This window comes from Copadichromis virginalis, linkage group LG19 (assembly GCF_057382275.1).
Source record: "Copadichromis virginalis isolate Kocher_CV1m ecotype Utaka linkage group LG19, C_Virginalis_male_GT1.1, whole genome shotgun sequence".
NCBI classification, from domain to species: domain Eukaryota; kingdom Metazoa; phylum Chordata; class Actinopteri; order Cichliformes; family Cichlidae; genus Copadichromis; species Copadichromis virginalis.
The window spans coordinates 24,907,062-24,926,372 of NC_140636.1; the positions used below are offsets into that span (position 1 = coordinate 24,907,062).

Sequence of the window (19,311 nt, forward strand, 5' to 3'; positions counted from 1 at the left end):
TTAGATGCACTATTTGCACAGTGATATATTACAACATCACCCTTTTATTTTGTACTAATAAGTCGATGGGCTATATGTACAAGCTAATGTCCTGTCACTTTTGCATTTAACTGTTGTGCTCTCATTTGTCGAGGGATGCCTGAGCAAATCCAGGGCTGCAGGGCTGCTTGGATACAGCTATGAAAATGGATCATATGTAACACTGGCCAATTACATTTCTGCGCTCTCAAAAAAATCTTGTCACTGGGTTTCAAAATTCTTAGTTTCAGTTTCAGGCCACTAACATCTTTAAGTTAAAGGAGCTCTCAGCAGGAAGACAAGAGCGAGAGATTGGCGGTCTTGGGTGATGTAATTGATGGAAACATCTGACTGGGATGAATGGTATCACAGAGTCACTTTGTCTTTCTGTGTATGGCTATCTGCAATGCCTCTGTTTATACTCGACTCTCAGACAATGACCCACATTATTTCATTTATTAGTTCCTTTCTTACGCATACACCTTTTTTCTCACACACAGGAGAGTTTTTGGATATAGATCTTCTCTCCTCTGAAGTTACGTCGGTGCTACGTGGCAGGCGTTGGACTGTCAGGCCTCTACTGTGGGTTTACTGCCTACTGGCCAAGCACACAAACACACACACAAAATCACACACACAAGGCCAACTCACAGCCGTACAGCTGCAAGAGGGAGGGCTTGCAGGCAGATGCACACATCTGCTGGAGTGGGCTGTGCTGTGCTAAAGCTAGCAGCAAACACATAACTCCCAGAGCAACACAGAGCTGATTGTAAACACTCTGCCTTCATAAATAGCCGGGGAAAAAGGGGAGAGCCTGTCTGAAACTCTTGGCTTGACCCTTAATTTACCGGATTCATTCAATTTTCTCTCCCTCTCCATCTCTTTCACTCACACAGTCTCTCACAGCCTGCTGTCTGCGGAATGACAGGCAGGACTAATGTTTGTTCTGCTGCAATAACACAATTAGAATTCCACACATTTCTCTCACCACACACTCAACCCTCGTCTCTCCTTGTTTTTACCCATCCCCATTCAGTCTCCTCGTCTCTCCCCTCTCTGGTCTTATCACTACCCCCACCCCTTCTTCTTTAACACCGCCTGTGCTGCCCTTCTCTACTTTAACAGATTACTATCAATACCTCCCTTTGTAAACAAGCAACAGATTATATGTATTTAATAACACCAAAATTGCTATTTTTTTCATTAAACTCCAGGCCTGTCTCAGCTGTTTGTGTGTGTGTTTGTCGGTGTGCTCTATTCTTGGCATCGTTCTCTTCATTCCACTGCTTTGCCACTTACGGCTTGATGCAAGTGATGTTCCACCATCCACCAATTAACCTTTCTCTGTCTTGCTCAGAGACACACAAACACACACGCACACACACCCTGGCTGGAAGTCCTCTCCCACAGCTCCTGACCTGAGTGTAAAATAGCCGTTTCCTCTTGATTTTGTTCCCAAGGAAAAATGATGCCTCACCTACACCCTCCCTCCCTCTCCCCCCTTCTTGTCATTCTCAGCTTCTCTCCTGTCTGTCTTTTTCGGCACTACCTCCTATGCTTCTTCACCTCTCTTTCTCTTAGACACTTTTTTGTGTTCCACTGTGTGTTGAGGGTGCTCTCCTGACATTGTGTGTGCTAATGTGCACAGTTATGTAACTGAATTCTCTCCTTGGGAATGGGCTGCCGCTTCTTGGAGATCAGCTTTTACTTCCCCGCCCAGTGCTCCGGCAACAGCCTATAAGGAGAGCTAATAGCTTCCCATCAGCCAGTTGGAAACATCGGTCGTATTTTGACAGGGTCGTGGAATGCGAGGAAGGCGGGGTCTTTCCAGGAAGCGCCTAGCAAAAGAGTCAAATCCTGGACTCCTGGGCTGAGCTACTTCTTAGGAACCCAAGTAGTCTGTGTGGCAACATGCAGATTAAAGGTGTAAGGATTTAGTTTGTGGTGCATTAGCTCTTAAAAGAAGTAGATGAGTTTAGGCAAAAACATTACATATCTTGCAATTCAAGTTATCTGAAGTTGGTCAGCATGCACACTGTCAACTTGAGTGACCATGTAAGAACTCCTTCCATTAACCCTTTTATTGAGGAACCATATATGGCTGCTTGGTTTGTAACATAAGACCATGAAAAAAGTTTAAAAAATCTTGTGTTAGAGTTGGCAATTTATTAAGAGTTAAAAAGCCTCAGTTTATGAGGGCACATGGGAGGAGAGTGAAGACTAACCTAAAGTCACTGAGTCATTAGTTTGCTGCCTATTTTACTGGCCTTATATGTGCATTGGGTATGTGGGTACATGGATGAGAGGATGACACAAGAGAAAGGCTTCGCTCAGGATGCTCAGTGTGTGTGTGTGTGTGAGAGAGAGAGAGAGTGTGAGTGCGAGTGAGGGAATGGGGAAAGAAGTGCTGAGGCCATCATTTACCAGGCTCCAAGTCTTGACTTGCCTACACTCTGGCTGCACGGTGATCTGCAGTATGCCTGGCATTCAGAGGAAACAGAAATAAATACAGGCAGACAGAAAATGAAAGAGAAAGAATGATTTTATTCAAGGTTTGAAACGGTGACAAGCATGTGATGTTTTTATGCAACATAGTAATAAAGTCCAAGATTTCCTCAGACACTGACATTAAGAGGAGCAGCATTCCTGCATTTCACATGAATAACTGCAAACTGTTAATAGTTTCTCATCTGCCTCTTGTTATGAGCAATCTGAAGCCAGTGACCGCAGTATAACCTTGGACACTTTTTTGGTATTCTCTAGGACTGCTTAAATGCACATCCTTTTGGGGATGTGGCAAGAAAAATTGCAGAAATTGCAAAGAAAAAGTGTTGCAGTAGAGACAGTAAAAGCCTGTACTGGTGAAGCTGAAGAAAGCTTTCAGGTCAGCATTAAAATTCAAGTTCTTCTCTACAGTTAGTCCTAGTTTTATTTTATTTCTTGTAGTTGAGGAAGACAGCTGCTAAATGCACACATTTTGGAAATGGCTACTTTCTCTCTACTTTCATTGGGTTGCGTTGTGTAGCAGACACATTTTTTCACCTAAAACGTTGTTATTTGTCATGATTTCTAAAGCCAACACTGTTTATAGCAATGTCTACGTATGTTGTGGCATTGAGGTAAATTTTGCCTGATTTAGGGTTTTAAAAGAGACTCGTTAAAAGTGAAATGCAGCATCTGGCTGGTTTAGCTTGCCATTAGATGTGGTTTCTCTAGGTGCCAGATCTCATCTGTTCTGAAGGAAAAAGGGTGCCCTAAAGGTTTAAGTTTAGGTAGTTTGGAGAGGAGCTTGTTCATACACGGTATGAAGTGCAGCACGTGTGTGCGCTTGTATGTGTCCATTGCATTCCAATCCACCCGTTCAGAGTTCTTCTGCGTGGATGACATGTCATTACTGCAATTATAGGGCAAGAGGACTTCAGCTATAAGAGCACGCACGCACGCACACACGCACACACACACACACACACACACGCACACATGCAAGCCAAATGCATGCAGTCAGATTGAAGAACAAGCTGAAACTCTGAATTTTGTTTGTCTGCTGCTCCCTCCCTCACATAAGCACACTGTCTGCATATGTGCAGCAAGCTGTCGGCCAATGTGGGACCCAAAAGAGGTTTCATCTTTTATAAATCCCCTCTCTGTCCTTCCCAAGTGTGTGTTCCTGTGTGTGTGTTTGTGTGTGTAAGCACAATCACAGCATTCCTTTTTGCCGTCCTCTCCACTTTTTCTTTCTTTCTGCCCTCTGCTTCTCTCCTTCCCTGCACCCCCCTTCACTGTGTGTGTGTGTGTGTGTGTGTATTAGAAAGAGGGTGAAAGAGAGAGAGAGCAGGTTTCTCCTAGACTGAATACCTTTTGTAAAATGAGCTGGGGTTGAATGGGAGTGGTGTTTGTGGCAGTTTCCCACCATATGTAGAAGTCTCCCCCCCCTTGCCCAAACGCACAAACTTGTATCAATGCATCTGTGTGTGTGTGTATTATAAACCAGCACAGATTCAACTGATAAGATTGGCTTTAAAAGGCTTGGACCAATCCCAGTTGTGGTGGCTGTTTTGTGTGCATGTGTGATCCTGTGTGTGCACTGCGGTGAACACTCATTCATTTAGTTTCTAAGTACTGACACCTGAGTGCATTCCTCAGTTTAACACACCCAGCATGAGAAATAAGATACCAGGTCTGTGCGTCTCTTTTTCTTTCTTATCTACTCTTCATTATCACATTTACATACACATCTAGATGTAGATATGCTTGTGCTGTACTAAGCAAATGAATAGCACAATCTATGTTTTGTTTATATAGGAAACTTGTGAAAAAAGCATATACAAGACGTTTAGAGCTCACATATTACACCCACCTATGAAACTATTGTCACAGGTTGATTTCTGGGTCATCACTGATACCTTTCTGCAAATGTAACATTTCCAAATGTAACAAGCACAGCTAAGTTTCAGTTCTTCCTCTCGATATTTCATGTTCAACTTTTTTTTTTTTTTGTTGTTGTCCTCTCCACCTTAAATAAAATTCCCATCCCTAATAGAAACACAGAAGTGAGGCAGCAGCTGATGTTTAGAAAGTTAGGTCACATGATGTCTATTTATATATTTAGACACACACAGCAAGGACAAACCTGACATTGGTTGTTAACGGAACTGTTGTTGTGAATGTACAGTCAATATGCACGCCACATTTTAACACCTTTGTCACGAGGAAGAAAAATCAAAAAAGATTTGATGAGGTTTTTAAACTTCAGCAACATGAAAATCAGTTGAAATTTGTAAAACCTGGTTTATGTTTGTTTTGCCTCTACACACAAGGAGGACTTAAAGAATGAAGTGCGCAAAAGTAGGGCAGGGTGATATGGAGAGAAAAAAAGCCTAACACATTATTTTTTTCAATATCGGTTGATATTGAGATATACCACAATATAAATGAGATGTGAATATAAAAGGTGAATTTTGGTTTAAATATTATTTTCTGTCAAAACTAGAACATGATAAATGTACTGTTGAATATTGTAAGACCCTATTTTAAATAAATAACATAGTTATTACTATTATTACAAAACAAAATCTCAAAAAAAAAAAAAAAACCCCAGACAGTTCAGTACATTTTCTCGTTATTTGGTATTTTTGATAAGTGTGTCAGACAGTTTCATAGTTCAGATTCCTGCTCAGTATTTTGCAGTTTGGTGAGAACTGCTACTTTGGCTGGAGGACACTTTTTGCACAAATAATCAAAACACCAAAATCCTGAATCAGCTTGAACTGTCTGAGACCCTGAAAGAGTTGTTCTGGATAATAGTGCTGAGATTCCATTTTTCTTTCTTTTGGGGAATACGGTGCAAAACTAGTTTGTGTGACAAACCGTTATCCAGGTCAGCACAAATGCTGGTTACTTTTAGTGTTCTTATCATAGCTGTTGGGCCATGATTGTTTAAACTGAGATAATCTAAAAATAAGTAGGGGTGTAACAAGTTTTGTAACCAGCACAAACTGTGATCAGTCGTAAGAATGATAGAAAATCTCTTTCTGGCCATGTTGTAACTGTTCATGCGAAACGTCTCTTAAAAGTCAACCTGCTTCCTGCCCAAGTGTCTTGACTTGTAGATTGCCTTCTCCTCCACTGCCTGTCCCATGATGATAGTAGTTTGGGGAACTGTGGGATTGCATCTGAAATCACTACTTATCTCTTTTTGTCATTCACGTCTAAAAAAGACTTGTGGTGTCAGTCATGTGTCACTGCGCGTCATGTGCTTTTAAAAAGACTGACTAAAAGCTGAACCTTTAGTTAATTTTAGAAGAAACCCATTTGTAGTGCATTACATCTATCAGTATGCTGTGACTTACATTGAGGCCAATGCCAAATTTCTGATTATACTTTTGATAAATTAATCTGGATGTTTGGGACAGAACTGAGTTGAAGGCAAATAAAAAGATAACAAGCCGGAACTTCCGACTGATTATATCTTAGTGTGTAAAAGAGTATAGAGCAAGGTTGTTTTGCTCAAGGTAATGTGCAAATTTACTTACAGTTAGTCAAAATATTCATTTCTTTGGTTACACAAAGCTCAACTTTTATTAAGACTAAAGGTTTTTACAACATTAACCTCTTTTACTATATAAGGCTGGGGATGTGTCTGGTAAGTTTCATTAACAGCTGATGAGTCAGGCACACTGATTTAGCGTTGCTGTGCAAGATGACTACCGGGACAAGGATGACATTGATTCTCTTCCCCCAGCTGGAGGAATAGAAGTGTCAGTTTGTGCAGCAGAAGTAGTAGATATTTACAGTCAGGAAGTGAATGTAGGTCCTGTGGCTTCTTTTACTTTCCTGGAGAAACCCCTTTTAGTCCCGCTGCTTTATTTTCTTTGCATCACAAACAAATGCGGTTCGGGAAGATGGAGAAGTAGAGCTGATCAGTTTCATCATGTCTTTTTAAATTCTTGTTTATAGGCAATTCATTCATAGAAGGAAAAAGAGAAGTGGAAGTTGGTGGTCTACTTTCTGCTGACAGGAAAAGTTCTCCGTTGGACTCTTTGAATGGGGTTTATTTTTTGCTTAATGTGATGACTTCAGTAGCTGTTTTCAAGACAAGATTTAATGCCAGGCTCTGGAGATTTTACCTGCGTCTGTTACACAAATGTGTGTGTATGTGTGTTTATATTTCCTTGGCTGTGTAAGTGATGGTAGGGAGAATGAGGTGTGAAGCAGACGACTGGAAGTAAATCAGACAGTCTGTTAGGTGGTTGTGAATATCCATTATGCTTCATCAGGATGGACAAACTGGAGTCATTGGGCGTGTGTGTGAATGATGAATGACTGTATGAGTAACGACTGAAGTTATGAGGTCAGTGCTGCCCCTGAATATCTGGGGTTTTACTGTGTGAGTGTGTATATATCTCAGCTCAGAGTATGTTTTACTCTATGCATCTTTATGTTGGAGAGGCAGTTTCCATGCTTACACAAGGCTTTCTGCCATACTGACACACGCGCACACATACATACACACAAACACGCATACACACGGACAAGTGGTTGATTGTTTTCTGGATTCAAGATGGAATTTTTCAATTTAACATTTTATCCCCGCTGGGAATCAACACCTTATTCCTCCTGCATTCCTTTGGGGAACAGAAACCACCGACTGTGTTTGTATAACTGTGCATGAGTGTGAGCACAGTGATGTCTGAAGCTGTCAGCAGCTAAATGCGCCTGGTAATGATTCCACTGTATAACAAAGGGTATTATTCATTCATCATTGCATTAGATTTCCAAATATGTACATGGGATTTGTTCGACAACATGCAACAGTTGCAAAACAAAGTGCGTATTCCCTCTCTTGTGTGTCTGAGGCGATTTTTACAGAATCAACAATGAAGCCTGCATCACAGTGGAAATAGTTTTGAGTTTTTTATTTTTTTCATAAAGTTGCTTCTACACTATGTAATTTTACACATCACTTCCTCCAAATTGCAGCAAAAAGGTTGTGTTTAAATTTGGAGAACGTCAATGCCAAGAAATGATATAAGACATCTGTAAGCTGGATAAAACACCATTGTATTTGTTTCCAGGCTGCTCTGTGAACGAAAGGTAATAATTTGACATTTTGGAAAATAAACTAACGGCATCTTTTTCAACAAGAGGAGGAATTTAATACCTTTGATATCGTATTTCTACCTCCAAAGGTGTCTAAAAAATGACCCTCACATGGACTTAATGTAGGGATCCTGTTATTGCTGATCATAAACCATAACAAGATCTTTTTTTTTTTTAGTTTTACAGTCTATAAGGAATAAATATGTCAGTTTTGAATTTTGTTACTCAATTTTTGTTACATTTGGTTTCTGTGTTTCCACCTTCTTTCGGTTTTTTATGCTAAGCTAATAAGTCTTATGGCCCCAGATCGAGACAGAAACGTGAAATTGGTATTCACCTTCTCATCTTAATCTCAGGAAGATTTTTTTTAAAAAGTTCTCAAACACTCTTTGTGTTTGTATTTTTTTTTTTTTTTTAAACAATGTGGATTTTCCAGCTGAAAATTCTACTATTATGCAGAAAACACTTCCTGCAAGTGATACCCAACGCCAGGTTTCTATTTGCATCGTTCACATAATGCACATTAGAATCTCATTTCTGCATGCGATGAATTTCCTTGGGAACTTTGAGTTTGTTTTAGGAACACAAGGTCATGTACTGGAATGTACTTCACCTAGTTTGCTCTCTATTTATTATCTGTGCTGATCTTACAGTTGCTTATCCCCTCTCTTCCTCTCTGCTAGCTTCTGTGTCTCGCTCTTCTTTTTCCTGGCAGAGCCGACAGTGGTGTTGCCATCTGTCTGTGATGTGTCCTGGACAAAACTCTGTGTGTGTGCGTGTGTGTGTGTGTGTGTGTGTGTGTGTGTGTGTGTGTGTGTGTGTGTGTGTGTGTGTGTGTGTGTGTGTGTGTGTGTTTTCAACGCAGGATGGCCAGGCTGAGCTGGGAACGGGGCTCAGATGGAGTCAGAAAGACAGTTAAAGACAGACAAAGAAAAAAAATAAGAATAATAAGAAGAGAAAGATTGAAAACTGTTAAAACTGTGTTCAAAGAGTGGTGTGAGTGTGTTTTTAATGATGCGACAGTATGAGCCACAGCTGTATGATCCACTAACCCTTCTTGTGACCTTGTCTGTGCTAGAAGACGACCAGCTGAAAGAGAAGTCGCACACTAACATGCAGCTGTTTTCTCTACAGTCCTTTTAGCGAGCTTGTGAGTGAGTGCAATGGATATCTCATAAGTTTCCTTCACTTAAAGTATTTGATCCTGTATGTGTATCATATGTGTGCTAATAGCAGCTTAGAGCCATTAGTCAGTAGCTCCTTAGCTGCGATTTCACTCAGCAGCCTTAAATTTAAACCTGTACGTCACTGAGAAATCCACCTCTGGCAATGAACCTGTGCACGTCTGTATGTGTGTGCTTATGTATGTGTTTATGTGTGAGCTTCGGTTGCTCTTGCAGAATATTTTGGCCGGGGTTCCTGGATTTACCTGTTGTATATGCGTGGGTGTGTATATATTTCCCCCATCTGCATGAGTTACATGGGTGATGTAACTGTACCTCAGTGGTACACTTGCGTGTTTATCTACGTGGTTTTCGCTGTGTGTACGTAGAAGTACATACATTTTGACTGTTAAGGTTAGGGTTTGCCACTTGGTTTTCAGCCCTAATGAAGACCACGTGCGCGGCTGACACATGTCGCTTGGCTTCCTTTAAATTCTCCCCCTGTAGCCATTTAGGTGATGCCATGTTATTTTCCACTTAAGATGAATGGCACTGGTTGTTGTTTTTATTTTTTTCATAGTTATGCTTTTTGGTTTTACTGCTACCGCTTTATTATGCAAGCAAAGAAACCATCTCCAGATTTAGCTCCCAGTTACTCTGCAAAGAGTGCCAGCACAGCTGACCTCAGAAGACCTGAAAAGACTTCCCATTCCTGCAGCCTCTTTGCATGTTTACATGTAATGCTCGTCTTCTGTGTTATATTTTCAAAGCTACGAGCAGGTGCAGTTATCCTTATTCACCTATAAGAGCCAGACCATATTCATTTAGTGTTTCTTTCATAAAAATTAATCCTCCAAACAGGATATAATCTCTCCTCTATTTTACCAGACTATTGCTGGTGGGAAGAGCTTTGAATTAGTCTCTCACTCTAATCTCCATTTTCCTTTGCCTCTTTAATCTTTTACCTTTATATTGACATGATATGACTTGTTGTATTTTATGAAAGCTGATATGCCTGTGCAAATTCATTGTGAGCTGAAACAGTGGAATAATGCCCCTTTTCTATGTGTTTTCTCTTATGCAAAACTGTATTTTTTTGTTATACTTGCTAAAATCAATCTTGCTTTATCTCTGCGTTTGTCTGCAAACTTTTTAAATTCTTTGCTGTAGCTCATTCTAGTTTTATTCTTTTGAGTATATGTCGTTGTATCATTTTTCACCTCTACCTCTGTTATTAGAAATATAACACTTAAAAAAAAAAATCCAAGATCTTATCCACATAGGAATGAAAACTGTTTTGGCTACAGTTAAACAAAGCAGACAAATTTAATAAAAGTGCCTCAAGAAGGTTTTCACGCTCACATGAAGTGGAAAATTGCTTTGTTAATCAGGAATCTGCACAGTAAACACTAATGCAAACACACTGGGAGGCTGGCAAAATACAGGTGGGGCACAGTCTAGATTTAATTTTAATTGCAAAATGGTTAAATATTTGTTACCGAGAGTTTAGTAGAAAGTCAATGTCTTTTTAGTGTCTGCCCATTCAGAATGAAGCTACATCCAGCAGCTCATAAGTTTACTTTAACATAAAAAACTCAAAGCCTTTTTTTATAACTCAGTTTATGTGAAAATTAAACAAACTAGACTTAATTTGTGACTTGGGGAGCTTTGTCGGTGGATTGTGTTACATTAAAATGGAGCCTATCTAGCTGCTTCAACCCGCTCCCAGTCATTGTGGCTAAGTCAGGCTAGCTGTCCTCTTGGTCCAGGTCAATATAAAAAGGAAAGACATTTTGCCAAGATGGACATAAGCATATTTCCCAAAAATGTCCAACAATTCCTTCCAAAAAGTAGGTTTGATGGTCTGAAACTAAAAATCTGGTCAGACAAGAAATGTGTTTGAAATATAGCCAACAGTAGCTTCAAAGGAAATCATTCAGCACAAGGAAGTTTCAGACTTTTAAATGAATGAATGCTCGTAACTAATGTATTTCTTATTTCTGTACTTTCCCAGGTAGGGCAGTTCAGTCAATTTCTCCATGAATGTACGTCACAATGATGATGACAGACCAGATTCCGCTGGACTTGGCTCCGCCCCCCCTCCTGAACGGGGAGGTCCCTCTCATGCCTCACATGGTTAACGGCGATGCGACACAGCAGGTAAATACTCGACACGAACAAACGCACACGCATGTCTGCAATGTGCATTTCCTGTACATCAAACAGTACAGCGCACACTTCTCTGTTGTCAGTTGAGCACCTACCACACGGATTGTTGCCATAAAAATTGCTAGAGAAAAGCCCTCGTGTGTCACAGAAGATAAACTACTAAATACATACAGGTATATTCAAATGCATTACTTATTCCTTTGGCGCAGCTTTAAAGGCAATATTTAAAACACTGAATGGCTTTATTGATAGATTTCAAACCTTTACGTGTGCAAACTTGCAATAGTTTGCACACGGACATCTGCTTCTCTGTGACAGACCGATCTTATCAGGTGCTGTAGAGCCAACTGGATCACCTTCAGAGTACAAAACCGCACCCGGGCTTTGCACAGGCAAAAGGAAGCGATCGGCGTAATGAAAAGCATCACAGTTAATTCACCTCGGTCTAATCTTGTTGTCACACACACACTTTTTTTTTCTTTTTTTCCCCCACACTGTGTGTTTTTGGTATATGAAGGATGATGATGTTTATGCACCATCCCCAGCCTGTTCCCTCACAGTCCAGAGGAAGCATCGTGGGAGTGTTTTGGCTGCAACACATAACAGTTATGGGGGGGTTTTGGCTGCGGCACACAGCAGTTAGGGCTCTCTTTTTATTCTAACACCCTGCAGTTTAAAACTTGGTTCCCAGTATGGAATCAGTGATCTAGACCGATGATTATATAGATTTGACTCTGCGTGTGTGTGTCTATTTGTTTGTTTCTTGGTCTGTCTGCGTGTACGTGTGTGTATTCGTTTCTGTGTGGGCACGCAAGTGTCTGTGTTGAGTCTGAATACATACTTACGTGTTTGTCGGCTTGCTTCAGTTTCAGCTTCCTTGTTTCTTTATCCACCTACCTTCACCTGTTTATGATTGTGTTTATCAGTCAGTGGCTTTGGTACATGCAACGAGATCATGTATACATACATGCCTGTTTTTGTATAAGAGCGTTCTGTCATAATTTGTCTGTAAAAACAAAATTCACTATGGAGGCTCTCTCATCACATCAAATCCAACAGTGTGTTCAAATTCTTAGTTATATTTTAGAAAAATTTGTTACTATCTAATTATCTATTGTGATTAAAACAAATATCAAAATACTTTTAATTGTCCTACTGTAATAGTATTTAAATATATAGAAACCTGAAGTAGCTGAATAATAATGTGCATCAATGTAGTCAATGAGAGGCTCCAGTTACAACCTTCTATTAGCTATATTATTGGGATCTACAGTATTGGTCACATTTCTTTGTTGTAGGACGGTCAGTTAGTTTTACATGCCGAAGAAATGCCTATAAATCATTTTATTCAGTTTCAATTGGAGTGCTGGTCCTTCTGAGAGTTTGTAACCACATAATGGACTTAGGCACGCTAATTTATTATTGACTATTATTGCTTAAGCTATGAAATCCATCTGCACTCTGATTAAAGACATTTATTTTAGTTATTATCTGTAAAGCACTGTCCAAAACATTTGCAATATTCAGACATTCATATCCATTTCCATATCTGGCCACTGTTGTGCATGAGACTTGTAAGCCATAGTGGAAGGGGTCTGTTTAAACCTGAAAGCCTAAACACAAATGTATTTGTGTTTAGGCTGTCTACTTCTTTAGTTTATGATCAGTGCATCAGAATTATGGGTCAGAGACTAGTGAGTAAAAGGGAAGGACACGCTTCCCTTCAATATTTCTGAGGAATTTTCTTGTTAACCTATGGCAGTGATAGTAGTGAGGAAATGGTGCAAAGCTTCTCCGCTGTACTTGTTATAGGTGCCTTTCCAGATAAATATCTAAAGAGAGAAAGAAACACTAAAAGTGGACCGAAGACAGTTCAAAACATAAAAGCTTTAGTGACAACCATGTTGGTGTGAAACCAGTGTACTGTACAAGATCTTAATGAACATATTCACAACAGCTCAGAATCACTTCAGACCTTAAGGAACATGAGAGCAAAGATGGTAACCCATGCAGTTAATGATATAGCTCAACAACATCACACTACCACTTTCACACCAAAGAGTGCCATTTGCATTCAAAACTATAAGGTGATGTAATTGCACTAGTTGTAATCCTGTTTCAGTTACTCTTTTGCAGAGAAAGTCTATGGAAGTGAAAATAGACCCTAAAACCTAGAACTGTGAATGATATCCTGTGGTCCAAAAGTGCCCATAGAAACATTGAGTGAAATGTTTTCAATATGCCACTTTTTATGTAAAATGTTGAATAATGTCAGTATGGGTTTGCTAATTTAACTTCCCGTGTTTAATAAAGAGCCCTGCTCTTGCACTTTTGTAATTTGTAATTGATGCCTTTTAAAAGGAGCTTTTAAATCATAAATCACAAGTGGTTACACTTAGAAGCCTTTTCTGGTTTTAATCTTAAAAAATATGCTTGTTTTCTATAATCCTAACTAAAGGTAGAAGAATTGGGTCACTTTGACTTAATCACTACTGACTGAGTCATTATAGTCTCATTAATCAGTCATAATATCAAAACAAATGTGCTACATGATTATTTTGCGCATTGAGTGATCTTGACATGTGATGGTATAACAGTACACAGACACACACACATACACACCTACATGGTCTAATGCAGGGGTTTTCTCAATCCTTGGGAAACATGGGTCACCCTGTGCTGGGGGTTCCCATAGCAACAGCAGCCGCTGCAGCAGACAGAGCAGGAAGTGTGTGAGTGTGTGTGACTGAGGGAGAGGAGCAGGTTAGCGCTGAGATGGGAGAAGATGCAGTCACTACAGAAGGAACGTAGGATATGAGGATTTTACAGCGGCACACCTGTAGAGCATAGACAGGGCTGTGCCTGTGTGTGCATGCGTGTGTGCCTGAATACGTGTATGTGTGTGTGTGTGTTTGTGTGCAATGGAGGGGCACCTGTTTCATGTGTACAGCCACGTGTACACTCTGAACAATCTGTATGCGGAAAATATGACGGTAAGGTGCATGCGTTCTCCCCTCAGGCACATTAGGTAGAAGCGCTGAGAAATCGAAACGATGTCATGTGTTTTGAATTCATTTGTGTGCGCTCACCTGTCTGTGTGTGCGTCCATCTGTCTGTTAGATGTATTTGTGCATACTTGTTTTATTCTTGTAAGAGTGGTTAAAAGATGAAGGCTTTTCTTAAATAAGAGTCTGTGAGATGGCAGCAATAGTGTCACCATTAGCTTTTCTAACACCTCATTCATATGTGTGAACTCTCTGCCGAACTATGAGAGCCGATGGTTATTGTGTTATGTCACTGCTGCAAGCTCTGCCTAGCTGAGTATCTGTCCTGTTCTGTGATTGCTAAAGAAAAATGTTTAATACATGTTTTTCCCCTTAAATTATAGATATTTTTGTCACAAAGTTTGATTGATTCTTTTTTTGTTGTTGTTTTTTTTATGTGTTTGTGCAGGTAATCCTGGTGCAGGTGAACCCGGGGGAGACGTTTACTATCCGGGCAGAGGACGGCTCACTGCAATGCATCCAGGGTCAGTCCTCTACGATATTATTACGTTATCATATTAACATGTAGCCTGGTGGCCGCTCTGATGTTTGTCACTGTGAGACAGAGTATTACCCATCATTTTAATTATATCCTGGCTGAACAAGATTTAAATGAGATCTTTGGGCTGACTCCTAAAAGTTAAAAACATTTACGGAAAAACAAATAATGTTAATGCAGTCTATGCTTAGAAATCTTTGATTGGTAAATGTGAAAGCAAATAATCGACTTTTACTTTGAGTATTATCCATTACCAGAGAAAACCATAGCAATGTCAAAGGAGTAGCTGTCCAATAAAGTCTCAGAGAGTTTTCAAAAGTCTTCCTTTCTACCTGGTCAGACTTAAATCCCAGACAGTCTGCCAGTACATGGTAGAGCCAACACAGAGAGACAGACATTTCAGTTCTCATGTGTTTGCACATGCAGACCAGTAAGTTACTTATTTTTAAACAGTCCGTATTAGTGTGACTGTATCATTAACCACCACAATGGCTAATGGTTTAATGGTTTATTTTTCTAACCAGAAAGCCTGGAAATGAAGTGTTTTCAGCTGGATTTCAACCCTTTTGAAATTCCGAGTGTATATATAAGACTACAAATGCAGAAAATGCAGAAACTCCAGAAACGGTGAGACCTTTTAGTAGACTGGTCAATAATGCAGGAAGAACTTTGGAAGAGGAAACGGAAAGCAAGTGGAATGGGATCTAAGGGTGTTATCTCCAAATGAAGTACAGCTAATTGAAAGCATAGTCTACACAATGACAGATTTAGACAGAGTGGGCAGCCATGGCTTCACTGTGGTTGCATCTGATAGCAGTGCATGAAAAGACTGGAAATACAAGCCACTTAGGATCGCTCAAAGACGGAAGGAGGTGGCAGTAACACAACTCTGCTGAAATTGTGTCTCACTTTGATGATGTCAGAAATGTAACTTTGAAAGGACATCTTTGTTTTCTTCTCAGTCTTTTTCAATCTGCATCTTCTTCACTCGCTCCTTCTTTTTTTTTTTTTTCAGCCTTTGAATTTTTTTTCTGTAAGAAAGAAAGACAGACAGCAGTCTCGACTCAGTCACTGTCGCCCATTTATTAAAAAAACAAAACAAAAAAGACGCATTACCACAACACTGTGTTGTAACAAATGGCATCCCACCACCTTTTCCTCCACCCGCCTTGTAATTCAATTTTCCCCTCAAATCAGAGAGACTGCTCCAGGCAGAGCTATGGGCACAGATAAAGCCAGATAGAAACGGTGCATGATTTAATGGATGTATGCAAAGATGGGAAGATACAGTTGCCAGATAAGATAAGTGAATTAGTGACTTGTAGAAAAACAGCTAAACGACAGACGAAAGAATGGTTTAATGTAGAAAGTGGATATATGAGAGGGATACCAGACAGTGATTTGCAAAAAGACACAGTACTGATGTAGCTGGGATCTGCCATCTTTCTGTTTGTTTGTGTGGTTGCGTGTTTGTACTTGAAAATTTGGCATCGAAGGCACAATGTGTGTCTTTGTGCACCTTTTTGGTGCCTTTTACTACAGTCGCAGACAGCAAATTAGGTGGAACATTACAGACTTTGAGCCCTCTTTGAATGCAGATATTATTAATGTGAAGGACCACACACGCACAAACACACATACGCACAAACTTTCTCTCTATCTTAGTCGGCAAGAGGTCACTGAGTTTAATGAAAGCTGGAGTGTGGCAGTGTGTTCCGAAGGATAACTGAGTTGCACTTTAGAGAGACTCAGTGTGATTAGTGAGACCTCAGAGGTTCGTGTTCGCGCATGCTTGTGTATTTGTGGCCCTGCTTGTGTGTTTGCATTGCAGTGTACTTGTGTGCAAGTGTGTGCGACAGAGCAAGATTACAGAGACCTCAGGGCACAGCCAGGAACCAGCTTTTATATAAAGTAACCTCTGTTTAGCTGCTGCAGTGTGGTACGTGCATGCATGCAAACATGCATATACGTACACACGCAGACATGGATGCTCTGCCAAGGCAGGACCAGCCTGAAGACGTCAACGCAGCAGCCAGAAAAGATTCTTTCATATGAACCACAAGACCTTCCTTCTCCTCTCCTCACTTCTCTTCCCTTCCTTCCTCTCATCATCTTTTCCTGCTACCTCCCTCCCTTTTCCTTTTTATTCCTCTCGTTCATCTGTCTTGACCTTAAGGCAAACCTGGAGCAGAGAAGAGGCTATTGTATTTGCCGGATTGATGTTAAGTACTGCTCATTAACCACACCCCTGCTAACTGCTACAGGCTCAATTATGTTCTTTTATTTTAGCTGAAAGTGTACATAAAATCTTACTAAGGTCCACGAATCCCATAACCTCAGGGCGTATGAAATCCTTTCAGAGCTTTTTTTGTGCATATTGAAATAATTCACAATGCTCTAAAATATATATTTAAAGCCATTTTTTTTTACCACTTTTCAGATATGTTAGAGATCTGTCTTTACCGTCTCTTTTTTTGTGTCCCTTTCCTTCATTGATCCAGTGAAAGACTGTATCTTGACCTGAAATCCTTTCCAGCAACTTATTAGCATCATTTCTGCATGTGTATGACTGCATGTCTCCATCCCTTGTTGAAGCAGCATGACCCTTCAGTGATCCAGGGGCCAGATTCATCTGACCCCCCACACACACTCCTACCCTCTCACCGTTCCCACCTTCCCCCTCCTCCCTTTTGCCCCCCACCCCCGTCCGTCCCCCTGTCTGTCCCCCTCCCCCACTAAGACAATTCCCCTGAGCTTTCCCACACTCACATCAAAGGACAAGACTCGAGGGTGTGTTAGAGCACCCTGCTCTGGAATGTGAGTGTGTTAATATGCGTTGTGTGCGCGTGTGTGTCTGTGTGTGTTTTACAAGGCTGTGTTGGTTTACTGTGTTGTTTGGTCTTTGTTGGACTTTTACGAGGGATGATGAGGCCAGAGGGTGAAGAGCAGGAAGCTGTGCCCTGCCTGGGAGAATATGACATCATGAAGTTTGGGTGGCACCAGCTTAATTTCTTCTGAAATTTAGGGCGTAGTTGATAATAACCACAAGGTTTAGTTGATTAGTTTTCTAGTTAATGAGCAGTAATCCTGTAAGTCCTCAGTTTACTGGCTGCAGTGTTTTTAAAATGCATTTCAGTATAATACATGGGGTTTGTTTGCCTTGGTCTTCTGTGGACATTTGGAATTATTCTCTGTTGTAATATAATAAATGTATATGTGAGGCTGAGAAGTATGAGTAGTAACTGTTAGTGTGTCCTTCACAGTGAATGGAGAACTTTCACCTCTTGTATTGCTTAACGCTATGATTTTGTTTTGTTTTTTAATTGACTGTGCTTGGTGGAGCATGTGTGCTAAGGCTTGTTGTGTTGCTGCATGACCCGCTACCAAAGAACCAAACCGAACATGTTAAAAAGCCAGAGCCATCACCAATGTTCCCTCTAAGCTGAGCACGTGAGCAATCGCGCACTGCTGACACGGGGGAACAGTGGCCAGCACCATGGAACACCGCTCCTCTGATTGAGCATGCGTTGCAGAATGAGACACTCAAGATCCATTTCACCAGGTTGGTGGCAGTACAAACAAGCAAATGTATCATAAAGAAAGCCTTTAAAGTGGAATATCTGTGAAAAAAAGTCTAATAGCCCCACAACCAGGATGTCTTGTTTCCACAGAAACTTTTTTTTGGCACATTGGTACTGCAACGGGATTTCAATCGGTAAATTCTTTCTTTAACACAAGAATGGTTGGTTTAGAGCAACAAGAATGGTTGGTTTAGAGAAATAAAAGGCCTGTGGGCCAGAATCAGCCTGATGAAGACTTGAATCTGGTGTAGTTTAAAGATTTGGAAAATGTGAAGGTGTACAAAGATTTTGGACTTTCGGCGGTGTTTTACAGTAGTAGCAGTAGTACTTCCCTATTGGCATTCATACTACATGAGTAGTTAAGTAGTAGTAAAATAGTTAAGCAATAGGATGACAATTAAATGACAGAAATGTTCTTGTTTTTAGAATCTACTATAAAAATGTTGGTTAGATAAAAGGAATTAACCAAAACTTTCTGTTTTATAAATACTGGACAGTCTGGACAATGAGCTGCCAAAATCTTTTCTGTAATTTACACACAGATCATGTAGAACATAGGTGTCAAACTCTGGCCCGCGGGCCAAATTTGGCCCGCAGCCTAATTACATTTGGCCCGCGAAGCCATACCAAATTACTATTAGATCTGGCCTACTGGTATTATACAGCTAATATATATATTGTTTAGTATTAAGCTTTGCTTGTTCCATATTCAGTTTTCCAGCAAAACTTATTTGAGTCCATAAGAAAAGATTCATTCTTATATCTGAAGGAAGTTTTTTTTTTCAATAAATATTAATGTTAGCCCGCGACTTTGTTCCGGTTTTGAATTTTGGCCCACTGTGTATTTGAGTTTGACACCCCTGATGTAAAAAACTGGGACGTACTGCTGAAATTGCACTTCGTTTTCTGATATTAAGACATCTCAGGGATCAAATGTTCAGTTAAGTGTTCTTACAGTGAAGGAAAGTGGAGTTTCACTGGTCCAACCCACTTAAGAACAAACTGGGCTGCATGTGGCCCGTGATGTAAAGTGAGTTTGACATCCCTGGTTTAGAACATTCTCTGTGTTTTCAATTACATTTCTTTTCTGTCTGTGTTACATAATGCAATTCGGAGAGGTCTATGTGCAAAGTATATTTCACTTCCAACTTTTGGTTTGTGGAATTTTTTTATCTTGAAGGTATAGAACCCAAAGATTATCCTGCGATTCCACATGCTCTTATTTTGTCTTGTCCCTT

At 40.3% G+C, this 19,311-nt stretch overlaps 1 protein-coding gene across 1 annotated transcript in view; it reads left to right on the forward strand.

The window, feature by feature from the left end:
- Positions 1–19,311, forward strand: part of fndc3ba (fibronectin type III domain containing 3Ba) — a 90,088-nt gene that overhangs the window by 10,885 nt on the left and 59,892 nt on the right. The window contains exons 2-3 of the mRNA XM_085442523.1: positions 10,795–10,940; positions 14,403–14,478. Coding sequence (XP_085298649.1) covers positions 10,824–10,940; positions 14,403–14,478 — 193 coding nt within the window. The 5' untranslated portion in view covers positions 10,795–10,823. The remainder of the gene's footprint in view (positions 1–10,794; positions 10,941–14,402; positions 14,479–19,311) is intronic.